Below are 16,417 nucleotides of genomic sequence, written 5' to 3'. Positions count from 1 at the left end.
CACAGGCAGGTCAGCATCAAATAAACGTTGTCCACACGCACACACACACACTTACACTTACACACACACACACACAGCGTATATACAGTATATAATGCTGCTCAACATGCACCCCTCCCCCCTCATTGTGACTGACGGAGCTTTCAGCCCGTCTTGATTGACATATTGATTGGATAAAGACAGTAGAGGAGCGTAATTGCGACATTAAAGCGAGCGTGCAGCTTCTTTAAAACGCCGCGGCCGCCGCTCTTATTACCATACAGATGCTTTACCTGCTGCTATATCCCAGCCGCGGTAAAATGACACCATTAGTTACCCCGAGTTTCCCTCCATCACAACGCGTTTACGTGTAGCGTTTAACCCTCTGACGCGCTCGCGTGTCTCTGTCGCCGTGCCGATATCTTTACATGCACGTGCAGCGAGGCTTTGATGCGTTTCATGTGTGGGAGCCTCAGAGGGCCGTATCCCCTGCAGGGGTTACGTCGTCACCTTTGCACGGTGGCCGCGCCGCATCACCGCCGGTCAGCGCTCAGCTTCACAGGCACCAAGGGGGGAGAATCTCCATGCCGGCTGCTTAGAGATTCATTTCCCATCACCCGCCGCTTCTCAGCCAGATTTTTGAACCCGGCGACCTTTTCGGTGGCAAACCCGCCTCTGTAACCTCTGGGGCTTCTGTCAGCGCGGCGAGATCCCGCTGAGCAGGTTCATTATTTTCCCGCCCGGTTTTGACGAAAAACAAAAAGCTAGTTAATACCAGCATGGTGCTACAGAACAAAATGTCACAGAACGGGACGGCGTCCTCTCTGCTCCCCCCTGCTGATCAGCGCAGATGTTGTAACGCTGCATCTGTTTGTAACTTGTGTGTGTGTGTGTCTGTGTGTGTGTGTGTGTGTATATGCGCTCACACCAGCACCAAAATACAAATGAGACCCCATATGAAGGTTAACCTCAACAACAAACACACAGATTCAGACCTGTGGAAGCGGACGGTTTGGAGGAATGGTGATGCAAACAAACCTGAATTCACAAACGCTCAGATGTGCTTCATCATCATCATCATCATCACCAGCGCTCAGGTGACGTCTTAGGCTGCGTTTTATTCTGCATCAGAGAAATAAGACTCGACACAATACGAGACCCTCTCCCTTTGAGAACCAGGACACCTGAAGTGGGCCAAGTCTGCATATTTGGATTTGGAGTGTGGGTGAGAGAGAGTCAGCACTCATTCGGGTTAAAGGTGTCAGCTTGTCGCAATATTGCAAGCATGGAAAGAAGTTACAACTTCCTCCAGTAACAGGAAGCACAAAGGATTGTGGGTAGATTCTTACATAACCACACCAATTTATCACACTAAGTTTTTGTGTGATAAGTGTGTGTACGTTTGTGTCCAGCTGCTGTCTGTGTGCTGTAACAGACCTCGAGTGTGTGTAGACGAGGTGACAGTTATCGTTCCCTCTTCCTCCTCTTCACCATATCCTCCTCCTCTCTCCTTGTGTCTCTCGCAGCGCTGAATGAACCCACCATCGACTACGGCTTCCAGAGGCTTCAGAAGGTCATCCCCCGACACCCCGGGGACCCAGAGAGGCTGCCAAAGGTAACACCAACATTTCACCCTCAACATTTGCTTCATCAGCCGCTCTCGCTGGAATCAAAACGGCGTAGTAAGGATTTGAGTCTTTACCTTCTCATGACCTCTGTGAGCTGAGGTTCATGTCTGCATCGTCTCCAGATCACAGAATCCTTTTAGGTGAAGGGTTGATCAGCTGGAGATCAGGCAGAGCGAGCAGAGCCTCAGCACATGTGAACAATTAGCACCAAAGGATGAGCTCCACTTTGATACAGAGGCGCGTGTGTGTGTGTGTGTGTGTGGGGGGGGGGGGGGTGCGCGCGCTTACCAAAGGAATCAGGTTCAGCTTTGGGTCTCGCCTATCTGGGTGGGCAGGGTCGCGACCTTTGTAAGCAGCTGTCATTGATTGGCTCCTTGTTATCCTGTCTGGAGCTGATCCAGGATCTGTCTCAGTTGTGACATCATCACATTCAATTACTGGCGCGGGCCAACGTGTGATGATGCTGCCGATGATGAGGATGATGATGATGATGTGACGTCAGCGCCGCCTCGCATGCCGCCACCCTGGCTCCTTCACATGTGTTAACAATCCCATTCACTCTGTGTGTGTGTGTGTGTGTGTGTCTGTGTGTGTGCGTATGCGTATGCGTGTGCGTGTGCTCGTGGGAACAGCATTTGATACATCACAAACACACACGGACACGTTTTAAATATGTGTGTGTGTGTGTGTGTAGATGCAGCAGCCACCTGATTTGGCCCCGTCAGACTTTTTAAGGTACTGACGTAATTACAGCAAATTAAAATAAATGCAATAAGTGGAGCGAAGCAGTGCTGGAAATGGAGATGATGTCACTCAAAGTGTGTGTGTGTGTGTGTGTGAGTTTGTGTGTGCGTGTGTGTCATTACAGAGGTGACGCTTGGTCCACCTTCTGGTAAACGCTGAGTCATACCAGAGACACAACTGACTCATTTTTGGTACATAAACACACAAACACGACTTAGATTAATTTATTTGACATTTGAAAGAGTTTTGAGTTTCATTTTGGAATCAAAGCCTTTGATCAACTGAACCTAATGTGGCACCCTCACTGCTGTGTTGTTCTCTGGATGTTCTCTGTTCATGGTGCTGCCTTTTGCATGTTTGTGTGTGTGTGTGTGTGTGTGTGCGTGTGCGTGTGCGTGTGCATGTGTTCGCAGTGCTAGGTAATCCATCATTGTGTAGCCTGGTGGTCGATCGAACCCTTAGACTTTATTACTGCTACCTACCAGGAGTCACTGTGTGTGTGTGTGCCTGTGTGTGTGTGCATGTATGTGTTGAAGAGAGAGAGAGAGAGAGTCTGTGTCTTTTATCTGCTTATTTAAATGCTCAAAGCACATGGAAGCAATGTGAAAATATTCTTTTGTCTCAGTGCTGTGGGACTAGTGTCTGTGTCTGTGTTTGTGTGTGTGTGTGTGTGTGTGTGTGTGTGTGCGAATATATGTGTGAGTGTGTGAGTGTGTGTGTGTGTGTGTGTGTGTGTGTGTGTGTGTGAATGTGTGTGTGCGTGTGTGTGTGAATGTGTGCGTGGTAGGTGATGGAATATACTGAGTGTTTTGGTCGGCGCCACACACACACTCGCCTGCGCGTCGTAAGTATCGATCAGCCCCTTTATTGAAGTAATAAAAGTTTGTTACCGACGTTCAAGACAGGGGGAGGGAGAGGGGGAGGGTCGGACAGAGAGGGGGGCGAGAGAGAGAGGGAGAGGGAGAGGGAGAGGGAGAGAGAGAGAGAGAGGGGCAGGCAGACGGAGCAGTGGAGTGGATGAGAGGATTACTAGTGAGCAGCCGAATCTGTAATTGTTCAGTGAACATTCAGATGGTTCTGTTGGCCACACACACACACACACACACATGCAAACACATACACAAGCCAGAAATCAGCTGCCAGTTAGTGTTGCACTGTACAGCAACAGATCCTCCTGATTTCCTTAGACTCACACGCACACTGCACATAACACAGCATGCATCCATATGTGCACGTACAAACACACACACACATCACAAACACGCACGCACACACACACACACACACATCACTAAATGCTCGGCTTGTGTTATGTTTTAAATCTCTGTGGGTTGACTGAGGACTCCGACTCCTTCAGTTTCCGCTCCGCGTTTTCTAACTTGACGCTGCTCACCGCAATCACACTCAGCCTGCGACACACACACACACACACACACACACAAACACTCAGCTAATGCGACATGATATGAGTTCATATATGTTGTATTCAAGTTTAGTATAAATAAGTATTAGCAGTCATTTCAGGGCTCTGGTGTCAAACCGTTGATTGCACAATATGTGAACACTCAGATAGCGTCTGGCTCAGCTCCCATACAGTCGCTTCACCTCTGGCTGCTGATCACCTGTTAGTGTGTGGGTGTGTGTGTGTGTGTGTGGGCACTCTGCCATCGCCGAGCAGGAAGCACAAATGCCTCCGTGGACTCAACCAGCGCGCATCAATCACACTTCTTGGCTTTGGCGGGAACGAAAAAGCGATGAGCCTTCATCTTTATCTCCGCTGGATCTCTGCACGGCGGCGGAGATGATAAAGGCAGAAGAAAGTGAAATAAATCAGGAGTTCTCTTGAGTTTTTTGGGAGAAAGTTTTCTGGAATGTAATGAATAAAAGGTGGCGCCTGGGCACAAAATTGCGCTCTTGCTTGAAAGAACATTCAGAGCACAAACATCCCGCCGCCATTGCATCTAGATCGTGTCAGCGTGCTGACATTCCTTTATTGTAATGCAAAGCTGCTGTGATCATTAGAGAAGAGAACCTCAGAGTCACGGTGACGCTTTAGTGCCGAGCGATTGTCAAATACACTTAAGTTTGTTCAACTTCGCCTGTGTGTTATCGTCTCTTAGTGATTCTTTGGCTGTGTGTTTCTGTCACTTGCTGTGTGTAGAACATCACACTGTATGGAATTCATACGCGTTGGTCCAAAATGACATTTTGATGTTTTTCTCTCTAAGTTAAGCCGAGAATGTCAGCGCTAATTGGCAACTTCCAAAATATTATCTAGGTGGAAGAAGTGTCTTCAGAGATGGAGTCTAGCTTTAGGTTAAGGGGGCAGATGAGACGTTGCTACTGCACTGCACTGCACACACAGTGAAAACAAGCTGTTGTAGGTACCGTCTCACTTTAAGGCCCAAACAGTGATGTTTGCTCTGTTCTGATTGCCCGACGATGTCATACTGTGTTTGTGCCTGAGCATGTGTGCTGCATGATGACGTCACCATGTTACAGAGTTAAGGTAACTGAACCTGTTAGTGTCTCAGTGGCCGCATTCCTTTAGGCAGGAGCCCGAATCTAGACTCTATGTTACACCATGAAAACAACAATACAAGTAACAGAAAGCACAACATGTTTCTGTGAGGTGTGAGGTCTTTGTGTTGGGGTCAAAGGTCAGGTTTGACTGGGCGGGTGACTCATTCTGATGTCATGTATCCTGACGCAATGTCATAAGCTTCACCAACATGAGTAATGCTCTCACTCTCTCTCCACTCCCGCGCTCTCTCTCTCGCTCTCCATCTCTCTCTTTCTTTATTGCTATCTATCCATTCATCTATCAATCACTAATGAGAGGAGATGAAATCTGAAACCGCACATCCCCACACTATCTCACCACTGTGCTCCCCAGAGGCGGTGTGTGTGTTTAAACGTGTGTGTGAGCATGTGTGTTTATACATATATGTGCGCACGCCTGCACTCGCATCCCTTTAAGCCCCGCGTGTAAAGTATGACATCATCTGGGCGCGAGGTGTGACCCTGCATGTACAGCATCCCTAATGTGACATTAGTGGCGGATCAAGCAGCTAATGTGGCGGTATTAAGGGAGGAATGTGTCGTGTGTGTGTCACGGCGGCACACGCACCTCACACACACATCTGACCCCCGTGTGTACCCTGCTCAGCGTTTCCTGCACCTAATGCATACAGCATGTGTGTGTGTGTGTGTGATAAGGGAAGTGAGAGTGAGAGAGAGAGGGAGTTAGAGAGGGAGAGAGAGAGAGAGAGGGAGAGAAAGGGAAGGAGAGAGGGAGAGAAGCAGATAGAGCGAGAGGGAGAGAGAGAGAGAGAGAGAGAAAGAGAGAGAGAGAGAGAGAGGGAGAGAAAGGGAGAGAGAGAGCGATCGAGAGAGGGACAGAGGGAGATAGAGCGAGAGTGAGAGAGAGAGAAAGAGAAAGAGAGTGAGAGATAGAGAGGGAGAGAAGGGAGGGAGATAGAGAGATAGAGAGAGAGAGAGAGAGAGAGAGAGAGAGAGATGTAATGTATGTATGGTTATCACATTACGGCCGGTCATAACTCAGAGCAGTAAAAGCTGTTATTCTTCGTCTTTGCCAACAGGTCTGTCTTTTCTTTCACTCGTCCTCTCCTTTGACCGTCTGTCCATATGGTTCCTGAATACAAACCGTAAAAAAGACATAAGAAAGACTGATCTAATCACGCTGAAATGTCAAAAGCTACACAAACCCTCTTTCACATCAGGCGTTCCAAACAGTTTGACAGCAGACGAAGACGACACATGAAGATCACACAAATCAAGGCTAAAGTAGACGATGAAAGATGAAGGCCCCCGTTGTCTTCGCACGCTCGCTGTCTCCTCCAAATCCACGGCCTCCGAATCCCACTTAATTGTGATAGAAAACTAAAGAAGATGGAGGGAATCTGTGCTTTCGAGAGACGTTCTCCATGATTTCAAAGGAGTTCCGCCTGTTTTCCTGCAATTTCATCATCATCATCATCATCCCAAACACCCGGGAAGCTGCTGCTGAGTGGCAGCGTCCAGGTCAGACTCAGCACAAACAAAACATCCTAATACTTCATCCTGAAAGCCGTCTTACAAAACGATGAAAACAGCTTTGATTTCGTTTACGTCGTGCCACTGACGAAGCTGCAGGTTCTCGGGAAGTTATCTTGATCTTAGAATCTTAGACTTTCCGATCGATTTCCAAGCATAAACCCGAGCTCAAGGTGAGGTGACCAACAAAGCGTTCTTATTTACGGGGGCGCGGCGGGAGAGATTAATTGGTCGGCGTGCGCGTTGCTGCGTCTAAATATGAAAGAGGTAAACAGGGCTGCGTTCAAAGGGCATCGATCCCAGCAGGCACGAGGCTGTGAGCGATGTGGTTTCAGACCTGATGATGATGATGATGATGATGATGTTACCAGAGGATCATCTTTCCTTCCCGTTTATCTGCTCCTGGACTTACTGGAACCGCTCGAACACTCGGGATCAGGTTTCTGTGCCAGCAAGTGGGAGAGTGGGAGAGTGTGTGTGTGTGTGTGTGTGTGTGTGTGTGTGTGTGTGTGTGTGTGTGTGTGTGTGTGTGTGTGTGTGTGTGTGTGTGTGTGTGTGTGTGTGTGTGTGTGTGTGTGTGTGTGTGTGTGTGTGTGCTGCACAGCTCACCAGTCTAATAATGGGAGGTTAACAGAGAGACGGCCTGGCTATAATAATGTGTAAAAGATTGAATTTAGCACCATGGACAGGCACGCTGAAACTGCTGACTGGCTGTGTGACCTCTCATATCCTCACATACACACACACACACACAGGGATGGAGAGGCAATATGTTCCAGCAGGCACAAAATCACAGGAGAGAGCACACACACACACAACCGCCAGTGTGTGTGTGTGTGTGTGTGCGCGCTGAGTGTGTCACACAGCGCAGGTTAATACTGTGAAGCACAGAGTAATTTTCTCTGTGTCACCGGGCGGAGTCACGCTGTGAAACGACAACACATTAACTGTTAAACAAGACACCTTAGACCCCTGGGTGGGTGCAGAGAGCGAGAGAGAGAGGCGTGTGTGTGTGTGGGGCAGGAGGGGAAGGCAGAGGAGAGAAGGAAGGAGACGGAAAAGAAACTAGAGAGAGAGAGAGAGAGAGAGAGGGGCTTAGTGGGAGGGGAAAATAAAGAGAATTCCCCCGTGTGGCGTCAAAGGTGTGAAGGAGGGAAGGAGAGAATGATGGAGGAAAAGGTGAAAATGGGCCAGGAGAGAGGAAAAGTAGGAAGAGGAGGAGGAGGAGGAGGAGGAGGAGGGAGACAGTGGAAAGAAGACAAAGGGCGATGGAACGTTAAAGAAATGTGAAGAAATATGAGACATGCATGTGGTGTCCAACATGGGGGGTCCGGACCCCTGAGAGTGACGTAGATAAATAAATAGGTGCCACTGAAATTATGACTCATATTTGATATTTTCCTTCTACATGATCATTCATTACTCATCTGAGCCCTGCATGACCACAGCTGGGGGGTCATGAGTCAGAGTGTGTCTGAGCTATATGATGCATATCTGAGTCTAAAGATGACTCGCCCGACTCGTTCGCAGGTCCAGTCGGAGGGTACATGTGTCTGGAATCAGATAGGTGGATCGGCAGCGAGAGGGGGAGGGGCTGAAACAGCGTACAGCACTTTAGATCCACCTGAGAGTCGATTTAAAGCAGCTGTCACTTTAAGGTGTCATTGAGATGCACGGACACATAAAAGATCCACTTGACAGATAATCTGCCTTTAACTGGAGCGAGGAGCGATTTGTTTATCGTGAGACGACGGGGAAGTGGCTGATGGTGTGAATGTGTGTGCGTGTGTGTGAGCTTTCTTATTCTTGCTTGACGTGCATTTTTAAATGGGAATCTGCCTCATTGCAGGATTTTACGTTGAACGCTTTTCGCCTTTTTGTGACTGCTGACACTCAAATACAAGCATTAACAAATGTGTGTGTGTGTGTGTGTGTGTGTGTGTGTGTGTGTGTGTGTTCTAGGAGGTGATCCTGAAGCGAGCAGCAGACCTGGTTGAAGCTTTGTACGGGCTGCCCCACAATAACCAAGTAAGACGCCCGCACATGTTGTGATGTCCACAGGTTGATGGCGGTTTAGCGGTTTGTTGTGTTGCTAACGGCTCTGGTCTGCGTGCAGGAGATCATCTTGAAGCGAGCGGCCGACATCGCCGAGGCTCTCTACAGCGTCCCCCGAGGACACACTCAACTCTCTGGCTCCACACACACCAGCATGATGGGGGTCAACTCCTTCACCGGGCAGCTGTCTGTCAACGTCTCCGAGCCCACTCAGGCCAATCAGGGTAAAGCCACGCTATGGAGACTTTGGCGCCCCCTAATGTCGCCTTATCGACATACATATCAACATAATTTACTTTTGTATTAGTGTGACAAATTGCCTGAAAGTAGCTGTAACGCTAAACACAAGAACAGAATTACAGGCGCAGCTCTACGCTCTTTAGCTAGCCTAACACTGTGCGGGCTCACTCAATTTACTTAGCTCGAAGTGGCAAGATAGTTAAACAAAAACTCAATGAAAGCTTCACGTCCCAGCTTGTGTCAATGTATCACTGCTCTCTATCTTCACCTCACGCTCCTCTTCCTCTCTCTGTTCCGTTTGGCGCAGGTTTTGTGCGAAGCAGCAGCAGCGTGTCGCCTCACGGCTACGTGCCTAGCTCCACGCCGCAGCAGAGCGGCTACACCTCCGTCACCAGCACCATGAATGGCTACGCCAACAACGCCGGCATGACCAACCTGGGAGGCTCGCCCACCTTCCTCAACGGCTCCGCGGCCAACTCGCCTTACGCCAGTGAGTACAGACGCCACAGTACAGTGCGCGCGGGTACGCTAGATCTGTGTTTACATGCAGTACGCGTCTTCAACATGGCTCACCACCTCCTGACTCGTTTGTCCTCCGTCCTACCTCCCCTCCCTCCTCCTCTTCCTCTCCATCTGATCGCTAACTGCATCCTTTTGCGATAAAGCAGGGAAAGCGAGAGAGTGAGAGAGTGAGAGAGAGAGGAAAGAAAAGGAAAGGAAGAAGCGTAAACTGAGAAGTTGGCGGTGATGAAGATAAGAGATGATCACTGGGTGTATACTGAGTCTTCCTCTCTTCTCTCCCCGCTCCAGTTGTCCCCTCCAGTCCCACCATGGCCTCCTCCACCTCCCTGCCCTCTAACTGCTCCTCGTCCTCCGGCGTCTTCTCCTTCTCGCCGGCCAACATGGTGTCGGCGGCCGTCAAGCAGAAGTCGGCCTTCGCCCCGGTGGTCAGGCCCTCCTCCTCCCCGCCGCCCTCCTGCACCAGCGCCAACGGCAACGGGCTCCAAGGTGATCACCATGACAACGAGCTGAAGCATAGAGCATGTTCCCAAACAGATGTTTCAGGGAGGATCTCTGCCTCCCTGATGACTCGTTAGTTAAGAAGCTCCTAGACTAACGATACATCTGTCGTCGTTCACACACTCGCCTGCGTCCTCTGTGTGTTCCTGATGGATCCAAAGTTTGTCCACTAGGGGGCAGATCAGAGCCAAACTCTACAGGTCTGAAGTCCTGATCAAAGAAGTCAGATTATAAAAACCAAACGCTTGTGGACGTATAGAGTGTGTTTGTTATTGGAGAGAGATGTTCAGCCTGGATGGAGGCGTGTGCTCACTGAGGGTCAGCCTGTCACTTCCTCTTCTCTATGCTGCCCCCTAAAGGTCACGCGGGTATTGCATGTGTTGCAAGAAGCAAAGCAATCGGAAAGACTGCACGAGATCAATATACTGTTCTGTTTGTCTCTCCTCCTGTCTGTCTGCACTCCTGACATGTAACCTTGTGCCTGTCTCTCTCTCCCTCTCTGTCTCTCTCCCTCTCTCTCTCTGCCTCTCTATACCAGATCAAACATTTGTGGACTCTAGCAAGTACTCTACAGCCAGCTCTCTACAAGGCCTGGCCTTCACCTGAAGTACGTTGCTCACCTCATCTGCTCTTTATTGATCTCTCATCTGTTACGTCACCATCTCTGACTCTGATTGGATCAAATCTCCGAAATCAATGGAACAACAGAAACCTTCGACTTCTTTTCCGCATCTCTTCCTCTTCCTTCCTCATCTCGTCTCACCGTCACTCCTCCATCTCCTTCTCGTCCCTGCTCGTTCTCTCCACCGCTCGTCTCTTTGCACAAATCTCCCCATTCTGTTGCCTGGTAACGCCTCCCTGTCCTCCTATTGGCTGGGAGAAAGACAGGAAGTCAGATATTTAAGATATTTACAGAGACACAAAATGACATTTGGCACGCAGGATTTATTTCTCAACATCACTGGCTTTGTTTAGTTTAGTGTGTGTGTGTGTGTGTGTGTGTGTGTGTGAGAGAGAGAGAGAGGGCATGTACGGGGGTGTGGGAACTCAAAGCTCAGCCTCAAAGCACAGCTGAAATAAACACACCCCACTTATAACCACACGCACACACTCGCACATACTTTTCTCTGTCACACACACACACACACACACACACACACACACACACACACACACACACACACAAACTCTGTGATCATTCACTTTTAGCTTGAGAGGCAGCGATTCACAATGACAGCTGTTCAACTCTCTTGACAGTTAAATACCTGAATACCTGTGTATGCCTGTGCATGTGTGTGTGTGTGTGTGTGTGCGTGTGCGTCTGTGTGTGCGGGGGTGCTTGTCCATGTGCGTGTGTGTATGTACATACATGTGTGCGCTTGTGTGTGTGTAGTATTGTCGTGTTGGTGATAAACATGAATTCTTTTCTGTCTCTTTCTCCTTTTTACTGCTTCCATTTATTTCACCCCTTGCACCTGTGTGTACCCACGTGTGTGTGTGTGTTTCTGTGTTTCTGTGTTTCTGTGTGTGTGTGTGTGTGTGTGTGTGTGCGCGCATGCTCACATAAACGAGTCATTCTGGGCCGGGCTCTGCTCTCCTCATATGTTGACACCCATCCCTGGGGTTTAAATGAAACACGCACCATGATGCAATCTGTCAGGCACACACATGCACACGCACGCACACACACACACACACACACACACACACACACACACACTAAAATGCCAACTGTTAGCCCGCAGAATGAAGTGTTTGTGTGTGAACCAGCTTAGATGATTTGGTCTTTGCTCGTTTTATTTACTGATTTATTCGTGTGTTGATGTTTTAAATGTCACTGCAGTCACACGGAGCCGTTTGTCCTGCAGATGTGAGAACATATTGATGTATTTATGAGGGAATTTTTACCATGAAAAAAATATTTGGCAATGTTTTAAAAGTTTTCTCCCCCTCCCCTCCCTCTCTCTCTCTCTCTCCCTCTCCCCTCCCTCCCTCTCTCTCCCTCTCTCTCCCCTCCCTCCCTCTCTCTCCCTCTCTCTCCCCTCCCTCCCTCCCTCCCTCCCTCTCTCTCTCCCTTTGTCGCTCTTCATCTCGCCCCGCCAGCAATCCTGGGAATGATTGTCCCTCCCATGTAAAGGTGTGAGCGTGTGAGCGTGTGAGCGTTTGTAGTTGTGTGTGTGTGTGTGTGTGTGTGTGTGTGTGTGTGTGTGTGTGTGTGTGTGTGTGTGTGTGTCTGCGTGTGCGTGAGGATGAACCAAGCACACTCGCCCGCCGGTTGGATCCTGGTGGAGGGACGCCGGTGCGAGTCAGACTCCGGTCGTGGGCGGCGGCAGCCGTCCTGATCTGAAGGAACACAAACCAACTCAGGCCCTTTGTAACGGAAAACAACTTTACACAGACGAGAAACGGAGAAGAAAATCTGTTTGGACGTAAACGCCGACTTGTTTAAACTTTGTACACCTTGATGCTTTTCTAGGAGAACGGCCACGCCTACATTACCTACACGACACGTCGCTCTCCGTGGACACAGGAAGTGCGTTTTATTTTGAAGAGAATCCACTTCCTCCCCTGAGTGATTGTTGATTTGGTTTCCTGTTTTTGTGCAGACGTAGCGTGTGAGCGATGGCGTTCCTCTCAGTGTAACCACGCCAGGGATTTTCTATTTATGAAGCTTTGATCGTTTAGTGAAGGAATATAATGTGAAGAAGAGACACCCCGATGATGATGACGACGACGATGACGAAGGTGGTGGCGAGTGGCGGCCAGGGACCTGTGCAGGGTCAAACCCAGAGGACGCTGACCAGCCAATCCAGACACACACTTTCACCTTTTGTTTTATTGCCAAACACACACTGCCATCTGTTCTGCAGCACCTCAACCACACCCACACACACACACACACACACACACACACACACACACTCTCCAGTACTGCCTGTGACCTGTGACATCACGGCCCAGGTTCACTTTGTGGTAATGAGGTTCTTTTAAAAGATCATTCCACCTTTTCTATCTGCACCTTTCCAAGCACAACAGCAGCGATACGTGTCAGCCTGCCGACCCTCCATACCAACACACACACACACACGACAGTCAATCAGACTTCACGTTGAGCCCCCGAACACGGAGGAGTGCGAGGCCGAGCCGGAGGTCGGGTGTTGTGACACCTGTGCAGCCTCACAGATCCTCACTGGGCGGCTGTGCTGCTCATTAGACGCTATAAAGCAACACACAGATTAGATGAAGGTGTTAAAGCTCCCACATCAGTCACACGTCATCAATTTATGACTTTTACACACGCGGGTCAGTTTGTATTTTAATAATCTTCCCTTAGACGAACATCATTACCACAGAGTCTCTGCACAAAGGCGAGCGAGGAGAGACAGATTCACTCTCAAGGTCAGCCAGAGTTCAGTTATTCACACACACATACACCCCCACATGAATGCAGCTCCTTGCCCAGAGAAGTGTGTGTGTGTGCTCTCGCTGGGTGCCAACAGTCGCCTCTCCGCTTGGGGATCTGAACCAACAACTCCTGCCACAGCGTCCGTCCTCTGGCCCCCGTCACCACACGATCTGTCTGAGCGTACAGGAGACGGACACGGTGACCTTCTGTCCCACAGACTGCTGCCATTTATGACTTTGATTTTGTGCTGTGAGTTTTGCTTCCTATGTTTATTTTCTTAAAGGATGAATTCATGTTTGTGTTTTCGTTTTGCTGTGTGTGTGTGTGTGTGTTGTTTTTTTTACTGTGATCGTTTGGCCAATCAGATTTCCTTTTGTCACCGAGGTTTGACAATTTGACTGAACAGAACCAGACAACGTTGCGTCTTAAATGCTAAGCGGCAGAGAATGTCGATCTTAAGTCACAAACTTTAAAGTCTTAAATTGTCTGAAAGTAGGACCCTGAGGCGAGAAGCACACTGGGTTGGAGTGTTTGTATACTGGTTTCAAAGGTTTCAACTAAAAGCTTCATTCTAATAGGAGAATGTTTGCTGTTCTCGTGTGTTTCAAATGATTTGACGCCTTCAGATTCAGGCTCATCTGAAGTGAAGTTCTGCCATATTAACCTGCATTTAACCCCAGTTTCACCCGGATTGTGTGTGTGTGTGTGTGTGTGAATGAGACAATGTGACACATCAGTCTTAATTTGAGATGTATTTAATTTTGCCAAAGCCCTTGTTTGAGATATTTATGCCTAAACGTGAACGTCTTTTGCCAGTTTTCATGGTTATTTTACTCATTTACACGCCACACCACATTTGAAAGCGGGTTTGGGGAATCGACCGTAAACTTCTTGGCCAGTGCTTCCCGAATGAAAGTCGAGTCAGGAGGGTCACAAACATGAGGAACACGAGCAGATCTGGAAGCTGAAGCTGAAGCTGTGATCTTCCAGTGTGAATGTGCAGTTTTGTTCCCGTAAAAGCAACAAAAACACTTGATTTGATCATTGTTTTTGTTATTTTGTATTATGAGTCTGATTATCAAAAAGCCATATGTCTGATCGTTTCTCCCCAACTTAAATAAGCCATGGTGTATTTTTGTATCATTTGTAAGTTAAGGAAGACGGCTGTTTCTCTATTAGTTTGTCCCGATTCTGTTGTCATTGTTGTTGTTGCATATCATTGTTAATTCTGCATCGTTTTGCTTCGTTCTGTTGGCGTCCAGCTTCTGAATGCATCATGATGATGATCTGTGTTTGCGTCTCAAGTGATGCCGTCTCATGAATGAAGACGTTCATGAAGTAGTCGATCTGAAAGATCGCTCTCTCTCCCCTTTGTTCTGATCACGCTTTTAATACTGAATGTTTGTCTTCCTCCTCTTCCTCCTCTTCCTCCTCCTCCTCCTCTCTGTCCCTCCATTTCCCCTTAAACATTGAGCCACCTATTTATTTGATCTCAAATATGGGTCTGGAGACCACTCTTCTGTTTTTGTCTAAGTGTGAGGGTGACCGTTAGTGTGCGTGTGTGTGCGAGTGTGTTTACGTGTGTGTGTGGGTTTGTGCTCCCTCGTCGTCGTTCCTCTGAAAGAAGGATGTGTCTTTTTAAAGGTGAGGGAATGTTTTTAATAGTACATATATAAATACCTGAGAGTTGTGTGTTTAAGGAAGTTTTGATCTGAAGCACTTGGTCCATTTATCACAGCTTATGAGCTACAGTGGTGATCATTGCACACACACACACACACATAAACATTATCAGCAGTACCAGTGTGGAGGGGAAGTACAGAGGAAACTACTGTAAAGACGACAATGTTGATTTTTTTTATTATTATTATTTTGAACTTTGAAGTGTAAAATAACTTTTTGACTCTCACTATATTTAATTAAAGTTCTTTCTTCTCTGTGAAACGGTGTCGTTTCTGTCTTTGTCGCTCGACTCAATCAAACGGCGTCGCGTCGCTTCAATCTGACAGCATGGATGCAAATCAAGAGCAAACAGAAGGAAGGCAGACGGAAACAGACAACCTGAGGAGACACCAATGTCATGAAAAAGTGTTTTTTATTGGAATACTTTAAATCTGAAAGAGCCAAACAGTCTTAAAGCTACAAAATGGAACTTCAAGAAAAATTCATTGCTGGAGAATTTGCTGAAATCCATAGATAGGAATCCATAAATTGAGTCCATCACCATGTAAACAAGTACACTTACAGGTAGCTGGTGTAAGGAAGGAAGTATCTGCTCTCCTGGTCCTTTGTCAAAACTTGAGCAGCAGTGATCTGGATGAAGTGCTTTCTTCGTTGCATTTAAAGGGCAGCAGTCATCAGGAGATTCTGCAACACATAGCTTAGAGTATCCTGAGCATTGATGTGAAATTAGCTTCTGGGTTTCCTGTTGACGCTGCCTAGTAGAAGTGTGTAAAGATTCAAAAGAAGTGGCCCCAGTATTGATCCCTGCGGAACACCACAAATAAGCTTTTGTGATTGTTTTTTTTTTTTTGGACAGGTAATCATTCACTGCTACAAAGAACTTTCCATGTATGAGGAGAATCCTGATAAGAGGAGCGTTCCTGATAAGTCTCTCTTAAAGGGCTTGGTGCTCCATTGTGTCACAGGTGGCACTAAGATCAGGCAGTACCAGAACCGTAAGAGTTTAAATTTACCAGATTGAACCTCTCTTTATTACTCTGTGAGTTTTCTCACCACTTTCTAAAAAATCTCTCCTGAAAATAGAAGATTTGACACTGACTTGACATTGCTGGACTTGAGGGACGAACCATTGCGGGTTTAGATCAATCAGCCGAGCTGTGATGAATAACAATGTTAAGGACCTTGTCAGCTGCATGACTGAAGGTGGATTGAAGTGGACAGGTTTCAGGTTTTAGTTCAGATTTGACTTTCGTACGTGTTTGTGCATCAACCAGGGTGAAACATTCTAATGTGGTCTCAAAAACAAACAATGAATCGGGTTAAACGTGCACCTGCATGATGAAGGTGAACTCTTCTGATCTGGATGAAGAGTGGTGGCTCCTTTCGGCCGCTTCGCTTTGAGTCGCGGTCTTTCTATTTATTTGTTCAATTATTTAAAATGTTTCTCTTTGGTCTCTTTGGTAAAATTTCTGCCATATTAAGCTGTTTGTGTCTCCAGCAGCTCTGATGTTGAGCAAGGCTGCCAGTGCTGCCAGCTATGTGGTCGTGTGAGTGTGTGTATGTGTGTGTGTGTGTGTGTGTGTGTGTGTGCGTGCGTGCAAATTCA

General features: G+C 47.9%; 1 protein-coding gene across 1 annotated transcript in view; it reads left to right on the top strand.

Moving 5' to 3' along the window:
* LOC142988637 (transcription factor COE1-like) overlaps nucleotides 1-15,061 on the top strand; it is a 34,466-nt gene extending 19,405 nt beyond the window's left edge. Inside the window, exons 6-12 of the mRNA XM_076137864.1 lie at nucleotides 1,506-1,594; nucleotides 8,370-8,435; nucleotides 8,524-8,686; nucleotides 9,010-9,192; nucleotides 9,513-9,710; nucleotides 10,261-10,329; nucleotides 11,826-15,061. Of these exons, the coding sequence (XP_075993979.1) occupies nucleotides 1,506-1,594; nucleotides 8,370-8,435; nucleotides 8,524-8,686; nucleotides 9,010-9,192; nucleotides 9,513-9,710; nucleotides 10,261-10,328 (767 nt within the window). The 3' untranslated portion in view covers nucleotide 10,329; nucleotides 11,826-15,061. The remainder of the gene's footprint in view (nucleotides 1-1,505; nucleotides 1,595-8,369; nucleotides 8,436-8,523; nucleotides 8,687-9,009; nucleotides 9,193-9,512; nucleotides 9,711-10,260; nucleotides 10,330-11,825) is intronic.
* The last annotated feature ends 1,356 nt before the right edge of the window (nucleotides 15,062-16,417 follow it).

The sequence above is a fragment of the Genypterus blacodes genome, unplaced genomic scaffold, assembly GCF_046128005.1.
Source record: "Genypterus blacodes isolate CSIRO-AG114 ecotype Tasmania unplaced genomic scaffold, CSIRO-AGI_Gbla_v1 ptg000339l_1, whole genome shotgun sequence".
Taxonomy (NCBI): domain Eukaryota; kingdom Metazoa; phylum Chordata; class Actinopteri; order Ophidiiformes; family Ophidiidae; genus Genypterus; species Genypterus blacodes.
Note: the sequence above shows the minus strand (reverse complement) of the source record. Positions and strands in the feature narration are given on the sequence as shown.